The 21,603-nt window shown below is 35.4% G+C and overlaps 1 protein-coding gene across 1 annotated transcript in view; it reads right to left on the bottom strand.

Moving 5' to 3' along the window:
• Cwf19l2 (CWF19 like cell cycle control factor 2) overlaps positions 1-14,918 on the bottom strand; it is a 96,656-nt gene extending 81,738 nt beyond the window's left edge. Inside the window, 5 exon segments of the mRNA XM_047519006.1 lie at positions 5,271-5,390; positions 6,040-6,153; positions 12,004-12,126; positions 13,225-13,335; positions 14,805-14,918. Of these exon segments, the coding sequence (XP_047374962.1) occupies positions 5,271-5,390; positions 6,040-6,153; positions 12,004-12,126; positions 13,225-13,335; positions 14,805-14,897 (561 nt within the window). The 5' untranslated portion in view covers positions 14,898-14,918.
• Between the last annotated feature and the right edge of the window lie 6,685 nt (positions 14,919-21,603).

Raw genomic sequence — 21,603 nt, forward strand, 5'->3', positions numbered from 1 at the left:
TAAATAAAATGTTTTTAAAAACTAATAATGGCAATAGGATGGAGAGAAATGGAAAGTGTTAAATGTTAGGGATTTCAGTTTCCCAGAATATGAACCAAAAAGACTGCAGCAAAAACAAAAATGTTGGATAGCTTTTTAATTGTATCTGTGAGCTGACAAAAAAGTAAACAATCTTAAAAGGACAAAATTTAAGTTAAAGATTAACTCTTAGGAATAAACAAAACCAGATTTGATTTCTTAGATTGTCTGTAGCAAATATAAGGTCTGTCATTTCCTGTTACTTTCTATAAAATCTTTCAATATCTATCATCAAGGAACTTCTTCCAATGTTCTTATCTAGACACTCAAAGAGATAAACATCAGATACTCAACTGGATTTTTAAAAGACTGAATTACACACTGAAAAGGACAACTGACAAGAGTCTAGACAAATTATGAGATTCTATCTGGAAATGTATACATGATAAAAAGCTGAATATACAAGGAACTTCCACAAATTAGTATGAAAAAGAGACACCCTAGTAGAAAAGTAAGCAAAGAAAAAACAGTTCACACTGTAAGAAATATGAATAAACAAAAAAAGGAAAGAGTTCTCTTACAGTAAGATATAAAGTATGTAAAAATACATAAAATAATATATAAATAAGTGTTTTAGTCAGCTTTTTTGCCGCTGTGACTAAAGGACTCTACTAGAACAATTTTAGGGAAGGAAAAGTTTATTTAGAGGTTCATGGTTTCAGAGTCTCAATTCACAGACAGTAGACTGCATTCCTGGGGCTGAAGGTGAGGCTGAATGAACATCATGGAAGAAGCGTGTGGCAGAAGGAAGCAGCTCCCATGATGATCAGAAAGCACAGAGAGACTCCGCTCTCCAGAAACAAAATATATACCCCACTGCCACGCCCCCAGTGAACCACTTCCTCCAGTCACACCCCACCTCCTGCTTCCAGTTACCACTCAGTTAATCCCATCAGGGATTAATTCAATGATTAGGTTAAGGCTATTACCCAATCATTTCTCCAAACCTTCTTGCATTGTCTCACACATGAGCCTTTGGGGAACACCTCACATCCAAACCAGAACAACAAGAACACAAAAACAATGAGACACTACTTCTTACCCATTAATTAATCTCAAAAATTTTTTTTGACAATTAGAGATAATATTGGAAAAGAAGCATATAATGACAAAGCTGTATAAATTATTATAACTGCTTTGCAAGTATTTGTAAAAAGAACACAGAGGCATACTGTACTTGAGCCATTCCACTCACAGTACATACAGTACTGTGGAGAAATTCATACATATATGCATGCATGAGAAAATACACACAATGTCTTTTGTCATAGCACTGTTTAGTGAAAAACAGTATAAAACTGTCCATAAGTAGAGGAATGGACATTTACAGAATGGCACAGTTAGATAATGAAGGACTATATAAGAAATTAAAATGAATGAAATAAAAATAAAATATGTCAACATGAATTGATCTCTCTATACTACATTCTGAGCCTTCTAGCCAAAATGGCTTATTAAGGTTCCAATTCCTCACAATCTCTCTGCTCAGTATAAACAGAAAAGACACATAATATGAAATTTACTGTAGTTCAACACAATATAAATATTTCTGTGGACCATAAACAGAACAGAAATGCAAAGCAGTACACAGGACTGAAGCCATAGGCTTACTGGACTCTATGTGCAAGCCAATGTGATTGTTCTGAGTTCAAACTGTATATGATAATGAATACCAAGTGTTCCAGCTAAGACAAAGAAATAGAGTCAGTCTACACAAAGTCGAGAACTTCATGGGGTGAGAAGATTTCCTTTTAGCAAAAGAATACTAAAGATTGGTAAAAGGTACAGACTTGGTCTATAGGTAAATGCTAGATAAATATAAATTCCAATATAAAGATCCAAAATCAACAAGCTTCACACCAAACCATTAAGGACTTTCATTTTTTCCCATTACTTTCTTTTTATCTTCATTTCCATTACAAGAATTAACATTTGGACTGGGCATGGTGGCTCACACCTGTAATCCCAGTGGCTCAGGAGGTTGAGGCAGGAGGATCACAAGTTCAAAGCCAGCCTCAGCAACCAAGTGAGACCTTGTCTCTAAATAAAATACTAAAAGAGCTGTGAATGTGGCACAGTAGTTAAGCACCCTCGGTTCAATCCCTACTACCCAAAAAAAAAAATCAACATTTGGTTTTAAGGCAAGAGCCACGTTGTTCCTAAACACACACACACACACACACACACACACACACACACACACAAAGCCCAAACACTCAAAATTTTAAGATTGTGAAGAAAACAACACATCCAAATGTGCATGCAAATTCCCAAATTACTACAGATTACCAAACTTTAGAACTAAATCTAAGGACTCACAGAGCAACAAGGTAAACTAGAATTCATGGAGAGAAAAAGACTGAATCTACAATTTCATATTGTAGATTTTGTAGGCAAAAAGCATGTATTATGTGCAGCCATAATAGCTGCAAAGGAAGATACAAATATAAATAAAACACTTTCTCAAAAAGTTTATTACTGTTAAAGAGGATACAACCACTAAATCACTTTACCAAAAATTGTAAATACCTCATAGCAAAGAAACAAAGTGCTAAAGAAACATGAAAGATAACTTATTTCAGTCATGGAAAATAAATAGCAAGACTCTTACAGGATGTACGAAATAGGGTTTGAAGGATAAAGGAAATGTAGACAAAAGAGATGAAGGGAATTCATTTAGAAACACACATGAGGGGCTGGAGTCCTGGCTCAGTACTTGCCTAGCATGTGTGAGGTACTGGGTTCGATTCTCAGCACCACATATAAATAAATAAAATAAAATCCATTGACAACTAAAAAAAAAAAAATATTTAGAATTAAAAAGAAAAAGAACTACATGAACAATTCAGAGGCAGGGATCTGTAGAAAAATAAGTTTAAGTAATTAAATCAGTTTAGCTGAGATATAAATTACCTGAGAGAAAAAAATTTGCCTTAAACATAATTCTAATGAGTTTGGGCTATACTTGTAGGCAGCTTTAGGGGGTCTGTGAAGAAAAGCAGTAACAGTACCTTTTCTTCAGTTTACGTTCGAACAAGTTGAGAAATAAGGGCACAGAAGAAAAAATACAAAAATTACCTGTATTATTAATAAGGGCTAAATTGAAAGAAAATCTTTCAGTGAAAGCCAAATGGGCCTAATAACTAAATTCCACAATGCGAAAGATTTTACCAACTACAGAAAGTACCAAGCCAAACCCTGCATCTACCCTGTTCCCCACATGGTCTCCACAGGTATCCTGTTTCATAAGCTGGAAAGTCAGAGCTAAGGAAATGTGACCAGTTTATTCTTTCCAGTATTTTCCAGTAGAAAATTTACTTGAGGTCTTTAGGGACAGAGTGAGAAAAGAAGGTGGCATGAAATATCGCTGGTAGAGCTTCCTTCACCAGACAGAAAACATCAGAAATGGCAAAGGATCATTCTTCCAATTCGAATCAAAGACAATTTCTAAATGGAATAATACCATGATCAAAGGTACACACTGAAAAAAATTAATCCAATATACTTAATTGTGGGATGTAATGGGTGACATCAACTTCCAGACTTCATTTCATACAACACCTCTTTCTTACTCTACTATTAACTGGTTTTCCCCTATTGCTAGAAGTACCCTCTTTTCTCTGTTAATAGAATGAGTTCCTACTTCTTCAGGTTTAATTCAGAGAATAAGAAATTTTATAGAATTTAGTCAAGATGTTCCCCAAATTTATAGATTCCAGTAGTATAAGGATAGTGGCTTCATATAAACCAACAAAATTTACTACACCAACATTTTCAGAATAAAAATTAGACCATTAAAAAAAAAATGGAAAACAACACTGATCATGATCAGTAATCACTTTTTTGTATTTTTTATTTATTTGTCCCTCATTGCTGCACTCAAGCTAACTTCTTAAAGACTTTTTGATTACCCTCTTCAGCAATATTCAAACTCTTAACCAATCTACTGAGCTCCTAACTTCAATTCTTACATTTTTCATGTGTAGAAATTCTTGTTGGTTCTTTCTCAAATCTACCTTCTTAATAATCTTTTAGTCTTTACTCATATTTTATACCATTATTTTTATAAAGTTATTAAATATTCTAACATATAAAGGTTTTGTGAGTCTGATTCTGCCATTTATCATTTCAGATGACTCTTATGGACTAACTATTTTCATGTATTTTGTTATTTTCAGATTGTGAGCTTACATTCCATAGAACTTTGTTTCAAGAAAATTGTGAGGCCTATATTGACAGTGAGGTTTTCTAGAAAGGACTAGTGGTTACGTCTGAAAAGTAATTCAAAGCACTACCAACTCAAGAACACTTTAAAATAAATTTCAATGTTCAGACCATATAGGCATAAATTTAAGTCATAACCCTTATGAATCAAGTTATAAACCACCATAGTTGCAATTTGTGGTTAGATGTCCCCTTGAGAGATCTCCCTCCACTATACAAAATGCCTGACAAGACAGAAGACAGGCATGTTGTCAGCTGCAGATGTAGCTCAGTGGTAGAGTGCTTACCTGGCAAATATAAAACCTTGGGTCTAATCACCAGCACCAACCAGTTTCTTGCCTTTGACTGTATTTTTTTTCCAAGTTCATCTTTTCATTAGGAATAAATCCCAGCAGGTTCCAGATTTGTAAGGGTTTATCAATCAGACCTTCCTATCTCATGCAGGCACTTGCCTTACCTGCTATCTCTAAAAATTCATTCAAAATTCTAGATTACCAGAATTGTGTGATATTACCAGGAAGGCCTCCAGCTTCAGTCATTCCTTACTTTCTGGATTCATGCTTTTGCCTAATCTTTTGGCCTCTAAAGATTTCCCACTGCTTTCTTACCAACAATAACAACAATAAATCCAGAAATTTTAGGTGTCTTGAAATGGAAGCATGTTTATGATATCTAATTCAGTATGTACACTGAGGGTTCAGCTTTAATTTAATGATAGTAATATAAATTCAATGACTCAAATAAATATGCCCTAGGTTTACAAATCTAGTATTCCTTTAAACTGACTCCTTATGCAAGAAACTTATTTTAAATAAAATTTATATCACATTTCACAGTTGTTCACACTAATTTTTATTAAACACACAAAAGATAAAATATTTTAAAAAGTAAAACTGTATTTATATAAATGTCTTATCAGTTTATTAAAGGTGAATTAGAAAGTTAACACATTGTAAATATTCTCTTACCTGTTCAAGTGCTTGGGTTTTTGCTTGCTCTATTTTCCTTATAGTTTCCTTTTCGGCTTTGAGGGACGATGATGACACAGTTTTAACAGACATAAAATCAAAGGTCATCCACTCATCCCTCTGTTAAAAAGAAAAAAACGGAAGCTTTTTCAATCTGAACTTTTTTGAACTTAATAACAGCAGGGATTTTGGAGGCACTCAAGCTGTATCAAATCTTACATGGTGGTATCATATTAAGCAAGCTTCTTAATCGCTCTATACTTCAATCTCTCCCCTATAAAATCCAATAAAATGCCAACCTTTCAGGATTGTTTACTGTTCAAAATAATAGATACGAGGCATCTAACACAGTGCTTGACAAACAACAAGCAATCAAACATTAATTTCTGTTTACCTTTTTCCCTTCTTTTTTGGCTATCAGTGGAGAAATTACATTCTTTCTTAGACATATGAACTATAAATCAAAATTTGTAAACTATCCAACTGTTAATATTGTCAAGAAAATTATGACATAAGGAAAAGAGGAATAAAACCTGCAATGGAACTCTATCATCATGGAAAGGTCAGACAGAGGTAAGAGTACAAGGCTGCACGCACATGAGGGGGAAAGTGCCACTTCTCTATCAAAAACCAAAAGTAGGATAATCTCTAAAGAACTAGAATAAAATTATTCAAAAAGTATATTGCTCTCAAAGTCTAATTTTTCTCCTGAAAAATTCTATTCTTAGAAGCTGGCACTCCTTTCTTTAAAATCATGTGGCTTGCTCACCTGAACAACTTGGCTGTCGTCTTCCTTTCCCGAGTTCTCATTTTTCACTTTCCAGGCCTTTTCCTTGCCAGAAGTCTGAGATGGTACAGCCTCAACCCACTCATCTTCAGAGCTCTAAGAATGTTTAGCACATAAGTAAAACTCACAATTTGCATTTATACATATAAAATTTCCGTGCAGTTGTTAAATGGTAATAATTCAGCCTTCTAGATAAAATTCGTATATTATGTGCCTTAAAAATGGCATTGAAAACTAGAGGAAAAAACATATAAACCCACTATTTGGAATTAAGCCCACAAAACACAACCAAATTATTTTTGTTTTATTATCAGTTACATTATGGAGTTAAAGAAAAGCAAAAAATAGAGCAGTAGAGCGCTCGCCTAGCACACGTGAGGCACTGGGTTTGATCCTCAGCACCATATAAACACAAATAAATAAAAATAAAGGTGTCTACCTACAACTAAAAAATAAAAATAAAAATAAAAAAGAAAAGCAAAAAACAAAAATGAGAACTTCTAGGTAGAAAGCTTACTTCAGAATAGAGCTTCAGTTCATACCAACATCAAGTAGTACTCACACATTTATGTCACCAAAACGGGAAATGATGCTCAAGTAAATGAGTTTGCTTCATAAGCAAAGTAAATTTTATTCATTCATTCATTTAGGCCTTCATTTAGATTTACAAAAACTCAAAAACTCATCTCTATAGTTAAAATTTTTTTAAGGTACTGCTATAAATGCATTTCTGGTCTACTCATGTTTACATCATCAATTCAGTTTAGTGAAATCTGGTTCCTAACTTTTTCCTTCTTTCTTTTTTTTTTGGTACTGGGAATTGAACTCAGGGGCACTCAACCACCGAGTCACATTCCAAGCCCTATTTTGTATTTTACTTAGAGACAGGGTCTCACTGAATTGCTTAGCACCTCACTTTGGCTGAGGATGACTTTGAACTCACAATCTTCTTGCCTCAGCCTCTGAGCCACTGGTATTATAGGCGTGCACCACCAGGACCAGCTGGATCCTAATTCTTTTTTTTTTTTTGGATCCTAATTCTTGATATCATCCATTAAAATAAAATTTTATAGTCTAAAATAATTAACACTTTCTTTAGGGGAGTGCCAATTTGCTAAAATCAAACACATAATTTAAAAGTTGGTGTTCTACAAGATTCTGTCATAGGCTGTCTTCTATAATTATGGATTTTCTCTGTCTTATCAGGTGTTATGGTTTGAATATGAAGTGTTCCCCAAAGATTCATGTGGTAAAGGTTTTGTCCCCAGTGCAGTGATGGTCAGAGATGGGACTTTGGGGAAGTAACTAGATCAGAAGGACACTAACTGAATGGGCTATTAGGAGGTGGGACCCTGTTAGAGGAAGTAAGTCTCTGGGGGATGCCTTTGAAGCGCACATCTTATTCCTGGCCCCTTGCTTGCTCTTTCTCACTCCTTAACAGCCAGATATGGTGGGCAGTTTTGCTCTTCCACACCCTTCTGCCATAATATACTGCCTGGCCTCTGGATCAGAAACAATGGACCCAGCCCACCATTAACTGAAACCTCTGAAACCACAAGCCAAAATAAATCTTTCCTCTTTAAGTTGTTTTTCTCAGGTATTTTATCACAGCAATGAAAGGCTAATTAACACATCAGATGTTGACTATAACCACTTTGAAATTCTGATTGGAGCCACCAGCAGCTTCATCACCTCAGTTACAACTAATTTCCTACTCTGGATAAATCCAATCAGCAGGATCTGTAACTTCAATTGAACTACACTTTCAACCCAAACTAGAATTCCCCTTACTGGCTTTGGTCAGTTCTGTCTTATACTCCCTTACTTCTCCTTTGAAGCATTTATCATTTTACATTTACTTGTGAGATTATGTGTTTAATGAGCAGTAATTTTTTTGAGGAAGGGAACCACACCTACTTTGGTCTATTTTGTATCCCCTTGTACATGGCTTAACAACTAGGCAGCTACCTTTACCTTCTTCAACAATCAAGACTTCTACCAACTCCCATTCCCCAGACTCTCAGCAAAATGATCTCTCCTTTTACCTAATCAAGAAAAAATATGCCACTTCACCTTCTGATTTACCCTACACAAAAATTATTTATAGCTGTGCCTATCCTAACCCTCTGTTAACTTTTATTGTTCAAGACAAGTCCTCTTCCAAAGATTCTGATCCCAACCATTTCTGTTCCTCCAGGACCTTGCTCCATTAAATCTCTCTTTCTCTTATGCTTCAACCAAAGGTCTCTAAAGGCCTAGAAATATGTGAAGTGTTTTACTAATTTTTTTTGGAAGAAAGGAGGAGGGCCTTCCCTGACCCTCTGGATCCCTGTAGTAGCAATTCATTTTCCAAATTCCATTTTAAGACTATCTTATTGAAAGAGTAGTCTAAATGCATTGCATTCAAACCCTCACTTTCAAAGATTCCTCCAACTTCTACAAGACAGTTACTTTCCCCATTAATCTAGTGAAACCTCTTCAAAACTCAATAGCTTCCACTTTGCCAAACTTCACAAAATGCTTCAGTCTTTATCTCCTTAAACCTCTCTGCTGAATATGACCCTGCTAATGACTCACTTTCTTAACTTGAAGTAAACTTCTCAGTTCTCCCACTCCTTATTTCTTCTCCATTTCCTTCCTATACTCTTCCTTCTGTGTTCAGTCCTTAAATATTCATGTTTCTTCTTTGCCCACTATATTTTGTACGCTCTAAACACTTCTTATGAACCATTAAACCCATTCTCACAGTTTCAACTACCATCAATTATCTAATTTCTTTCAAATTTGCCTAATGTAAGTTTCAGTGACTCAATCAACTATCTGCTATGCTTGAATGTCATGTTGAACTCAAGGACAAAAATAAACTCATCATCTTCTTCCATAACACTTGCTTCTCCTACTCTATTACTGAACTGAGTTACCTAGCACCATCAACCATCTACCTCCCCAGGTCAGAAATCTCAAGATCATCTTAACTCATCTATCCAAACCCACCATTTTCAACTCCTTTTCAAAAAATAAATAAATAAATAACTGATAAAATGTACAAACATCAGGAGATTCAAAATTTACTTTTATATAATCTATGAAGAAAAAGAAGTAAATTTTAAGATATTTTTAATAAGATCAATGAAAATATAACATCAAAATGAGGTAGGCAAAGTTACAACAGTGATAAGACAGGCACTAACAGACTAAGTACTTATTAAAAAAGAAAAAAGAGAATCAATGATCGAGGCACTCAGGAAGGTGGGAAAAGAATAGTACACACAAAATACATAAATAAGAATGAATGAAACAGAAAATAAAACAAAAATCAACAAAATTAAAATGCAATTCTTTGAAAAGATTAGCAAAATTGATAAACCTCAAGTTAGACTGACTGAGAAGACTAAATAGAAATTACCAAATTCAGGAATAAAAAAGGAGAAATTATTGGCAGGTTCTAAAGACATTAAAAGGACAAAAGGAATATTTATTTGGGTGAAATAAATTCCTTTAAAAACTCAACTTACTGGGCTGGGGAGATAGCTCAGTCAGTAGAGTGCTTGCCTTACACAAGGCCCTGGGTTCAATCCCCAGCACCGCAAAAAAAAAAAACTCAACTTATTATAAAAAACTCAAGAGTAAATAGAAAATATTTAATATACTATTAAAGAACTGCATTTGTGACTAAAAAGCATTCTACAAGAAAGCATCAGAACTAAATAACTTCATTGGTGAATTTTAATAAAGATTGAAGGTGGCAATTGCACCAATCTTGCACAAACTGACAAAACAGAAGAGGAAGAATACTTTTTAATTCATGTATGAGAACAGTATCACCCTTATACCAAGATCCCAGTATCCCTCAAGAACACAGATAAAACATCTTCAACTAACTTTTGGTAAATAATACCTAGAAACAAAACTATTAAGTTTTATAACCATTCATTGCTTAAAGATAGGAACACAATCTGAAAAATATGCCATTAGATAATCAAACCACTGTGTGAACATCATAGAGTATACTAACACACATTAAGAAGGCTATGCTGTCACTAGGCAACATAATCTAATGGGACTACCATTATATATGTGGTCCATTACTGATCAAAATATCCTTATGTGGCATATAACTGTACATGTAAATACACACACACACAAAAAAAAACCAAACACGATTTCTCCCAAGAACTCAGGTTAATGTAATTCTTCACCGTAACAGAATAAAGGAGAAAAATCTTATGATCGATAGATGCAGAAAAAAAAAATTTAATAGAATTCAATATTCACTCAAGATACAAACTTCAAGAAAATTTACAGAAAATTAAAAATGAAAGGCAGTTTCCTAAATTTGAAAGGGTATATGTGAAAATTCCACAGCTGGGCAGCTACATGCATGTATAAGCTCAAATTAAAGCATTTGCCTAGCATATACAAGGCCCTGGGTTGGATCCCCAGCACCACAGGGAAAAAAAAACAAAGAAGGAGCCAGGGAAGGAAAGAGGAAAAAAAAAGTCCACAACATTATGATTAAAGGTAAAAAAACTAAATGTTGTCCACCTAAGACAAGATGAAGGCAATTATGTCCATCCACTCTCAGCACTTCCAGTCAACACTATTTCAAAGACCTATCTTCTTATCCAAGGCAACAAAAATAAATGAAATGGAAGGCAGAGACTAAAACATTATCATGTACCTACAAATTCTAAGAAATCTACCTAAAAACCAAATGAAGACACTGGTATATGTGAATTCAGCAAATTGATAAGACAAAAGTTAAATACCAAATGGCAATTGTATATTTTATATGTTAAATACAAACGCATGGAAAATGAGATTTTCAAAAAATCCATTTGCAATAATATTCCAAGAATAAAATAGGAAAAAAAATATAGCAAAAGATATAAAAGACCTCTACTTTGAAAATTTCAGAACATTGCTGTAAAATGAAAGATGACTTAAATATGATGGAGAGATGCACCATAAGCATGATGGACTGGAAAAAGATGTCAATTTACCTTGACTAACCCTTTATAATTTTTCACTTTTCTGGCTCTACTCTCCAGCTTTTCCTTCTCCCCTTTTCTTCCTTTAAAACACCAAATCATCTCACAAATTGGAATGGAGCTCAGCAATTTTCCCTACTTTCAGTAATTACCAAGTAAAATCTCTTTTCACCACTTTAACTGATATCCAGCTGCATTTATCTTTGACAGTATACTGCCAAAAATTTAGTTTCTGACTACAGGTGGGCCATACTTTCAACTCTGGTTACTCAATTGAGAGAATAACTTCATGAAGATCATACTTAAAAGACCAATTATCCCTAAACATCTCTACTTCATCACTTTCTAAACATAACTCTTTCTTCCTGAAAACAAGGAAGAAAGATTCAGCCTGTTTTAATTTTCTTTGTGAGTCCTTGCGGCCTAGAACTGCAGTCTAGAGATACAGCTGACCCAGCACTCTTTCTTTTGTCCTGAAAGGTTAAGTAAATAAACAAATTCTACTTGAAAAATGTATATGCTAATTTCTATGAAAATACAATAGGTGTAACAGACTTGTAAATATCTTGAAATTCTTTTCCCTTATTTTTGCAATACTGCTCTTCCCTGCTTCTCCTTCCAATTTTCCACTTTCACTTAGCATCCTTGACCTCCTGTGTTTCTTCAGTGATGGTGTTCCTCTTTCTTTTCAGTTTCCCTAGGCATTCATCCATTTTAATGGTTCTAATTAGCAATGATTTCCAAATCGTATCCCCATGTTCTCGTCCTTCTCTGGAACCCAAAGACCTACATTTCCATTATTTCCTGGACATCCCCAAGTAGAGGTTTCTCAGACATTTTCATATCATAACTAGTAATGTTTTTTTAAGTTCTCATGTTTTAGGTTCCCACACAGTATTCCTTTAAATAAAACTTTCTCAGATAGCTGCTTTGGTTGGTTTTAGTACATACTTACTGATGAACTATCAGATGGCTCATTGTTTTTCTCATATTTTTGTCTCTTACTCTTTTTTTTCTTCTCTTTCTTTGCTTTTTTGGAATGCTTGTCTTTTTTCTTCTTTTTCTTCACAGAATGTTCCTATAAATAATCATTTTAAACACATAAGAAAGGAATTTACTTTTATTATACTTTATAAGAAAGTATTTTAGGGAGGAAAAAAATCCACATTCCAAAAAACTTAAAATCTTTCATGAAAAGAGACAAGTATGTTTAAAAGATTATGACTAAATAAATAAAATCTTCCAAGAAACCTTAACATGCCATCTATAATACAGATATTCTTATCATATAGCTTTATTTTTTACTGGAAAAAAAATTTTCTGGTTTTATTTGTAGATTTATGTGATTCCCACACATAATCAAGTAAATACATATATACATACACAAACATAAGTGGGTGTACTTACATACCCATACAAAGAGACAAAGACATACACACACATGAGTCATGTATGATCCCAACTTATATACAATTATTAGGCCATAAACACATAAGATAATATGAATTAAACTGTAGGAAGAGGCTAGAAGGGAGGGGAGGAGCAGGAAGTTATAGAGGAAGAAAGATGCTAATCAAAGGATACAAAGTTTCAGTGGGACTGGAAGAATAAGTTTTAGTGATCTAATGCCCTGCATGGTGACCACAGTTAATAATAATGCATATTTCAAAACTGCTAAAAGAATAGATTTTTAATGTTCTCATTACAAAAATAAAATTAGGTTGGAAAGGTGATAGAAATGTTAATTTAACTGCATTTTCTATGTTGTATACAGAGAATAAAACATCACATTGTATTCCATAAATATACACCATTATTATTAATCAATTAAAAATAAATTTTTAAAAAATCTTAAGAAGAGAAAACAAGGTCTTAGTCTTTTGAAAAAGAGAGACTTAAAATGCATATTTTTGATCCATAAGTTTGTAATAGGTGGGTCAGAAATGTGAAGCTAAGTTTCTATCACCCAACTCAAGTAATAAAATCTTTCAATGTCATGATGTCCAAATAATTACAATGTTACTTTTGCCACAGAGATAAAGTTATTCAAAAATGCCAACTATGTTGTATTCATTCTGTAACTTGTGAAGACAGTGTTTTAAACTGTTTTCTCAATATAAACTTAAAGAGTGCAAAAATAGATATCCTTCTCGCAAGTAAAACTGTTAATAATCACCTGTGAGAACTGTTCAATTCGCTCATTCACATCAGGTAGCATCCATGTATCCTCACCCCGAAGACGCTTAACTTCTTTTTGCCTTTCTTCTTTTTCAAAGGTGGCTTTGGCCTACAAGAACATGAAAATATAAACTGACAATTGTTCCGACTATTTTTTTCTTAAGTAAAATAAAAACTGGAACCACTTTTATATAAAGGTAACTGCTCATGAATAAATGGTCTGTTCCTGCCAGGAATTTGTTTCTACCAGTCTAGAAAATATTTTTTGAAAACAAAACAAAATCTTTAATTCCCATATTATTAATCCCTAGTAAATCAATCCACTATACACAGGCAGCATTCTGGAATCTATTCTAGGCCTTCCCCTTTCCCAGTCTCAATTATGACTTGGGACTCTTGGAAAACATTCACCATTTCTGTGGCTACTGCCTTAGACTTCTGCAACAGGTAGGAGACTGACCTCCATACCTTCAATATGCAATGTCTGTACACCAAAAGACCTCAGGAAAAACCATCATCCTAAAAGAAAAAGTGTATTGCTGATTTCTATTCATTTTTCAACAACAAATAAAGCAAACTTTACCCAGGAAGTTGTTCCTGCCCTCTCTTTATTCCTCCCAAACTCCAAATCTGGATTTGGTCCTTCTCAAACTCTATGCATATCTTTACTACAAAATTTATCACAGCTTACAAACCCTTCTTCCTCAAAAAAAATGCTTGAAATACCAGAGACAAAAATAAATAATATTTATTACACATATGCTGAAATAAGGAAACAATTCCAACCTTTTACTCCTATAAGACTAATCACCTGCTCTTCCCCCTTTCAAAATTTGGCTGTAGTCATTATCCTCCTAATGACTCCTCTTCCTCTTCTTTACTAACTCCTCACCAGCATTCCAACTCTTTTAAAATTCTTCCATCTTAAAACAAAAAGCAAATCTCAACTGTACTCTATGTTGCTTTCCGACTACTACTTTGCTCTTTCATTGTCACACTTTTTACATTTTGAATTGCTTGTCAGATAACCCAACAGTTTTCTTCTTCCATTCCATTATACTTCTATGTATCTCAATCTTAACAAAAAATAAAGTGTTTCACAATCTTTTGTAAGAGGCTAAATTTTCTGAGTCTCTTGGGCTAATTCTTTTTTAGATAAGTAAAAGCTGACAATAAGTCTGGAATCGAAACTAATAGGGGAATGAAACGGCAAACAAGTGCCCTACTTGTGTTCCTGAAAAAGAAATTTCATTTCAGACACAGCAGGAGCAATGGCTGAGGCTCGAAATAAGCTGGCAGAGTCATTGCAAAAGTACCCTTAAAACCAACAAAGGATGGTTTAAAAAGTAAGAAGACTTGGAAGATAAGAAATATCTCTCTGAAAGGAGAATGAGCAAATGGACCCTGCAGAACATTTAGGAGACAAGAGACGCACAGAGTACCGGCAATGCGAAGGGAGATTACACCTAGACGATTTGAGATATTGAAATGGTGAAAGAAGAGGTGGGTGGGCTTGCTTCTGGGAGCCCTCAATTCCCACAACTCACAAGAACTACGAAAGCCCCAAAGCGGAGATACCTGACGCAAGACCTCGGCCCTCGCTATTCGCGTCTGTTCTTTCCGCTCTTTGATACTCTTCTCGCTTTCAAATCTACCACTGAACGCCGCCATAGGTGTTGTCGTCGTAAAGCTAGGAAGCCGTCAGGAAATCCCAGTTTACGACAGTCGCAATTTAATAAACAAACCGGCACTTCCGACTAAGGGGAGGAGGGGCGATGTTCTGCCAACCGAGCATGCGCAGATCTGAGTATCACTCGAGTTTCCGGTGCTCACTCGACCATTTCAAAGGAAACTTGAAAAGCTGCTGGGGTGTTGGTTTCATTCATGTATTGGGTTCGCTGTGAGCAGGATTAATATTAATATACCTTTGTTGTGCGCGTTGCACTTTGCCACTTCCTCTCCAGGTAACTACCTCCTAAACTCTCTAGTATAAGTCAGAAGCTTCTAAGCGTTAAACCCGAACCTCCAAGTTTTACACTGAAGTACTTGGTTCTCATCAGGCATTTGAAAGTCAGTAGAAACTGGAAAGGCAAAGCTGCATTGAAGACTGTACTTTGATGATTTTTTTTAAATATGATTTTTTTTAAAAAAACATTTTTTAAATATGTGCAGTAGTGATTATACATTGTACTTCATGACTTATCCGTTTTTATTTAAATTGTTACAAGTTAGCATTTTTAGCAAGAATAAATGGAACAGATTGAAACTAAAGGTTTTTTTTTTTCAGCAAAGGAAACAATAATGTGAAAAGAGAGCCTACAAAGTGGGAGAAAATTTTTTTCACACACACCTCAGAGCACTCATCTCCAAAGTTTATAAAGAGCTTAAAAAACTTTACACCCAAAATTCAAAGAACCTAATCAATAAATGGGCTAAGGAACTGGGCAGACACTTCACAGAAGATATGCAGGTGATCAACAAATATGTGAAAAAGTGCTCATCATCTCTAGTAGAGAGAAATGCAAATTAAAACCACCCTAAGATTTCATCTAACTCCAATTAGAATGGCTATTATCAAGAACATGAGTAATAAGTGTTGGCATGGATGTGTGTGTGTGGGGGGGGGGGGAGGCACACTTGTACATTGCTGGTGGAGTTGCAAATTGGTGCAGCCACTCTGTAAAGCAGTATGGAGATTCCTCAGAAAACTTGGACTAGACCCACCATTTGACCCAGCTATCCCACTCCTTGGCCTATACCCAAAGGACTTAAAATCAGCATACTACAGAGATACAGCCACATCAATGTTCATAGCTGCTAAATTCACAATAGCCAGACTGTGGAACCAACCTAGATGTCCTTCAATTTATGAATGGATAAAGAAGCTGTGATATATATATATATATATATATATATATATATATATATATATATATAAAATGGAATATTACTCAGCTATAAAGAATAATAAAATTACGGCATTTGCAGGCAAATGGATGAAATTGGAGAATATCATGCTAAGTGAAGTGGGCCAAGCCCAAAAAACCAAAGGCCAAATGTTTTCTCTGATAAGTGGATGACGACATATAACAAGGAGGGGGTGGTGGGGGGAAGAAAAGAATGAAGGAATTTCGGATGGTGTAGAGGAAAATGGTGTGGGAGCAGTGGGGGACAGAAAGATAGAATGAAACAGGATTACCCTATGTATATGTATGATTACATGAATGGTGTGAATTTACATTCAGTACAACCATAGAAATGAAAAGTTGTACCCCATTTGTGTACAATGAATCAAAATGCTGTCTGTAAAAATTTTAAGTTTAATAAAAAGAAAAAAATTTTAAGTAAAAAAAAAAAAGAAGTTAGCATTTTTTTTCTGTGACCTCATTTGCTCATAGTTAAATCCTTCCAGCATTTTTCATTACAGTGCTCAATTAATTTGTGTGGGGTTTTATCATTGTAACTCCCAAAGTTAAGTTCAATGAACATTAAAACATTCTAAAGTAATTATTATGTTTTGAGAGTATAAAACACTAAACTTATATTTACAATCATGAAGATAAAGAAGGCTGAAGAGAATTGCAAAATAGGTATCTAACACTAAGAATAGCATAAGCCAGGTTGAAGTAAATATTCTTTTCAGGTTTCATACAATTAGATATGCATGTGCAAGAAAGCATCTTTCCCGGGGCTGGGGAGATAGCTCAGTAAAAAAAGAAAGCATCTTTCCCAGGAGTTTCTACTTTACCATGCAATGAAAGCCTTAATCTTCAGCATGTAATATTTGCTTGTTTATATTCAATAGAATTTACTCATTTGTTATAGAAAGTTGGACTTTAATTTACAATTGATACTGCACTATTTGATATTGTCAAAATTAACTGCCATTAATCTTCAGATTCAGGATTCAGAAAAACATGCATACTTTGCAAAAACAACAGGACAGATGAAAATAATGATTGTAGCAGAATGTTTAAGTCAGCTCGGACTGCTGAAAAAAATATCATAAACTGGATTAATTATAAACATTTCCCACACTTCTAGAAGCTGGGAAGTCCAAGATCAAGGTGCTGGCATATTTTGTGTCCAATAAGGGCTCTTCCTAGTTTGTAGATAGCAATCTTTCTGCTATGTCTCACATGTGAAAGTAGTCTCTCCTAGGACCACTTTTGTAAGCATAATAATCTCCTTCATGAGGGTACTGCCCTGGTGACCTAATCACCTCTCAAAGGTCCCACCTCCAGAAACTCCCACATTGGGGATTAGGTTTAAATAACAATGTGGGCAGAACACAGTTGATTCTGTCTACAACAGGTGCAAAGTTATGTAAAGAAAACTTGAAAATCTTATTTGTGCCTCAGATGATTAAAACAAATGAAGAGGTATACCATGTGTTTAAAGAAGACTCAACGTCATAAAAAATTAATTCCTCATAAGTTAATTTTAATATAATGCAACTCAAATAAAATTGCCAACCAGAAAAAAATGTTGAAATCAAAGAGGAGGACTAGACCTGTTGAAATATAATGAAAAACAGGAAAAGCAAGTTATTTTGGCTAGGGTTGCAGTTTGGTGAAGTATCCCTAAAGACTCCTATAGTTAAAGACTTTCTCTCCAGTGCAGCAATGTACAGACATGAGGCTTTAAAAAAAAATAAGATAAGGTCATGAGGGATCAGATCTAATCAGTGTATTAACGGGACTACTGGGAGGTGGGACCTAGTTGGAGGAAGTGAGTCACTGGATACATGCCCTGGGAAGATTTAACTTCTTCCTGGCCACTTCCTCTGTTTTCCCCTCCCTTTCTTCCCCCTCCATTCCCACCTTGCTTCCCAGCTGCCAAGAGCTAAGCCACTTTCTTCTTCCTCACCCTTCCACCATGATGACTCAGATCAAAGGAGCCATCTGACCATGGAATAAATCTGTGAGCCAAAATGAAAATTTAGTTCTCCAAATTGTTTGTGTCAGGTATTTTGGCCACAGTTACAAAAATCTAACACAGCCAGGTTTATATTTGTCCGCACCTAAAGAAATCCAATCACATGGTTTAATCAAATACAGGGCAATGTGATAGGGAGTCTACAGATTGCTGGTTCAGGTTGGATGCAGATGCTGAAGGAATCAGCTTATTTCTCCCTTTCTTTGTTAAAGTCTGACTTTAATCTTTGTAATCACAAGTAGAGGACCACATTGCTCCACATCTGTTAATGGCCTCTATTGAACACAATAATAATAGGAAAGAATTAAGAGAAAGGTATATACTAGCTAAGTCAACCCCATTTTTTTTAGAAAAAGGATGGCTTTTTCTAATGTCTAATCTAGATTCTTCCATTTAAATCTTGTGAGCCAGGTGTAGATCACAAGGCCACAACTAACTACAAAAGAGTTATGAAGATTCCAGGACAGTTCTGCTGTAGAATATCAGCTTGAGTTTATATGAGATTTCTTTGTGATTAGACTCACATTAGGTATCTCAATTTGGACTATTCACAAAAGTGATCTTCCTGCTTTCCCATAAGTTGGGTAGCACATGATTTCCTTTGTTCCATCACCAGTGGTGTTCACTCTGCTCATTTAAATTTCTGTATGTTAGACTTCACCAATATAAAGCTAATAACTACTGTGGGACATGGTTTTTTGAAACTATGTAAATTCTGTATTAAATTTTCAAAAGACTTACTTATTTTTATATTATATGGAGTCATTTCTCTTAGGTTCCTATTTTTTTGGATAAGTTATTACCAGTGTTTACTTTTGTCCCTGGTTTGGCCAGTGAGAGCCCTTTAAACTGATTTCTGTGTCTTATATTCATGCATCCATATTCCTTAAACATTTCCTCACTTTCTGGTACAAGATGATTTAAGTTCATCTTGTACTTTCTCTTCCTAATCCAAGAATCAGCCTTCTCCCCCATCTCAGAATCCCTAGTCTATTTTAGTTTAAAATGGTAGTTAGAAGCTGCCAAGTCCAAAACAAATTCAGATTTAAGTAAAGAAAGACTTTATTTGAAAGGACTATTGCAATATGGAGAAGGAGGTCATTGTAAAGGAATATTCTGAAACTAATATCTATTAAATTCTCAAAAGTCAGGCAGAAAAGGTGTTTGTTTTATATGGGAAAGTAAAAAAAGGTCATTGTAATGGTTTGGATCCAGAATGTCCTCCAAGGCTCATGTGTTAAAGGTCTGTTCCCAGATGCAGCAATGTTTGGGGGTGGGGGAAGGCTGAGGGGATTGCATCATGAGGGTGCTATCCTCATCAGTGGATTGATAAGTTCATAGCTGAATGGGCTATTATGAGGTGGGCATAGTTGCAGAGAGAGGATCCTTGGGGGTATACCCTTTCCCCCAGGCAATTTTTCCCTTTCTGCTTCCTGGATGCTGAGAAATGAGTAACTTTCTCCCTCTCTCCCTCCCTCCCCCCGCTCCTTCTCCTCCTCCTCCTCCTCCTCCTCCTCCTTCTTTCTCTCTCTCTCTCTCTCTCTCTCTCTCTCTCTCTCTCTCACACACACACACACACACGCACGCACACACACACACCACCCTTCACCATGCTGCTCTGCCTCACCATAAACAAACAGTGAAACCAAGTGATTATGGACTCAACCTCTAAAACCATGAGCCAAAATAAATCTTCCCTCCTTTTAGGTTGTTTATGTCAGGTATATTATCACAACAATGGAAAGCTAACAAATAAAAAGACCGGATTTGAGGGAGTGGAATGAACAGGCAGTGAAACACTGTGGAGTTCTCTCTGCCACATCCCACATGGAGGAGGAAAGGGTTAACTGCCAGAGGAGGATGTTGATAGTTTTTCTATCTATTACCCAAAGAAACTTATCTACTCAATAAACACATAAGAGCCAATACTTTTTTCAAATGAGAGGGGATGTGACGGGTCTGGCCATACCGGGTCTGGCCTCTTACAACAACATGGAGTCACTCAGCTCTCCTTTATTTATAATATACAGGAAAAGGAGGCAAGGGCTGGGAGGAGCTTCTTCTGTGATGGACAGGATAGGGTGGAGTTAGGGAAGCCATTCTCGTAGGGGAAAATTCCAGAAGGAACCACTCCCATGCAGCACCACATACTTCTAGGCAGTTCCTAGAAGCCAGGCCTCTGCATCCCATGGCTCAACCTAGTCTGATTCTTCTAAATAAGGACAGTTTCCCACAAGACACTTTCCTAGAACATAGTGACAACAGCTCATTCCTGGACAACCAAAGGGTAGGGAAAGTTTTTAATGGTCATTGTTTTCTGGGAGCCCAGATTGTCTCAGTGGGCAGAGGTGAGGAAACAAATACATATAAAGATATAGATACACATAACTCTATTATTTCTATATCTACATATCTATATTAAAACCCATGCGTTCATATAGACACCTCTGTCTAAATACCTCACAGTTCAATCTAGTTTTCTTCATTTCCATACATACAAATGCATTCTCCAACAATGATAGACCTAATTCCTATTATACTTATTATAGTCACTAATTTTATCAGTTATCCAATATGTAACCAACTTCCTGTTGCCATAACCACCCCTCCCTTGCATGGATGTCCTCCCTACCCAATTGAGGCATTGATATTCTGTCCTAAGATACCCATTCACATTCCAAAACCCTGAACTAATCATTCTCCCAAACATTCATTTCTCACCCTGCTTGGGCTCTAACACCCATGTTCCAGCCGCCCCTCACCACCTGGGTATCCTCCTCACCCCATCTGTGGTCTGAACCTCTTCTCCCCACTCACCCACATGGATGCATACTTTGTTCATCCAACCAAATGACTTTGACACAGAATGAAAGGAAATGGAAGAGGAAGATAGACTTAAATTTCTTTTATCCATAACAATTTTCACTTACCAGCTATTATTTTCATACCTTTTATGTACTAAAGAAACTGGGTCTCTTTTCTTTTAGATACCCCATATTCTGGGTTAGCTTATTGCATCTCTTTAAAAATTTTATTTTAACACATTTCTTTATCCCCTGTTTGCTAAAAATTGGTAGATTTTGAGATTTGACAGGATTCAGTTCAATATTATTTCAAACAGACTTCTATTCCCTATTACTTTATGTCTTGCACATTTACAGTGGTTCTACTTTTCATAATGTTAAAACTGATCAGTGGATTTAGGCATTGTTAGCCTGAATGGATCCATTATCAGGGCCTCCATCAGTCTATTAGTTTTACCCTATTGATAATGATTGTCAAGATCCCTCATTTTTCAAGGACTTATGCAACAGTGGGTTTTTAAATTCTACCACTCACTCTGCATTCATTAGATGGGGTTATTCTATTAAAAAAAAAAACTTCTCTCAACTGGTTGGTACCCTAAAATAAAAACCATACAGGACAAATAGGATAAATG

Source organism: Sciurus carolinensis, chromosome 11 (assembly GCF_902686445.1).
Source record: "Sciurus carolinensis chromosome 11, mSciCar1.2, whole genome shotgun sequence".
Classification (NCBI taxonomy): Eukaryota; Metazoa; Chordata; class Mammalia; order Rodentia; family Sciuridae; genus Sciurus; species Sciurus carolinensis.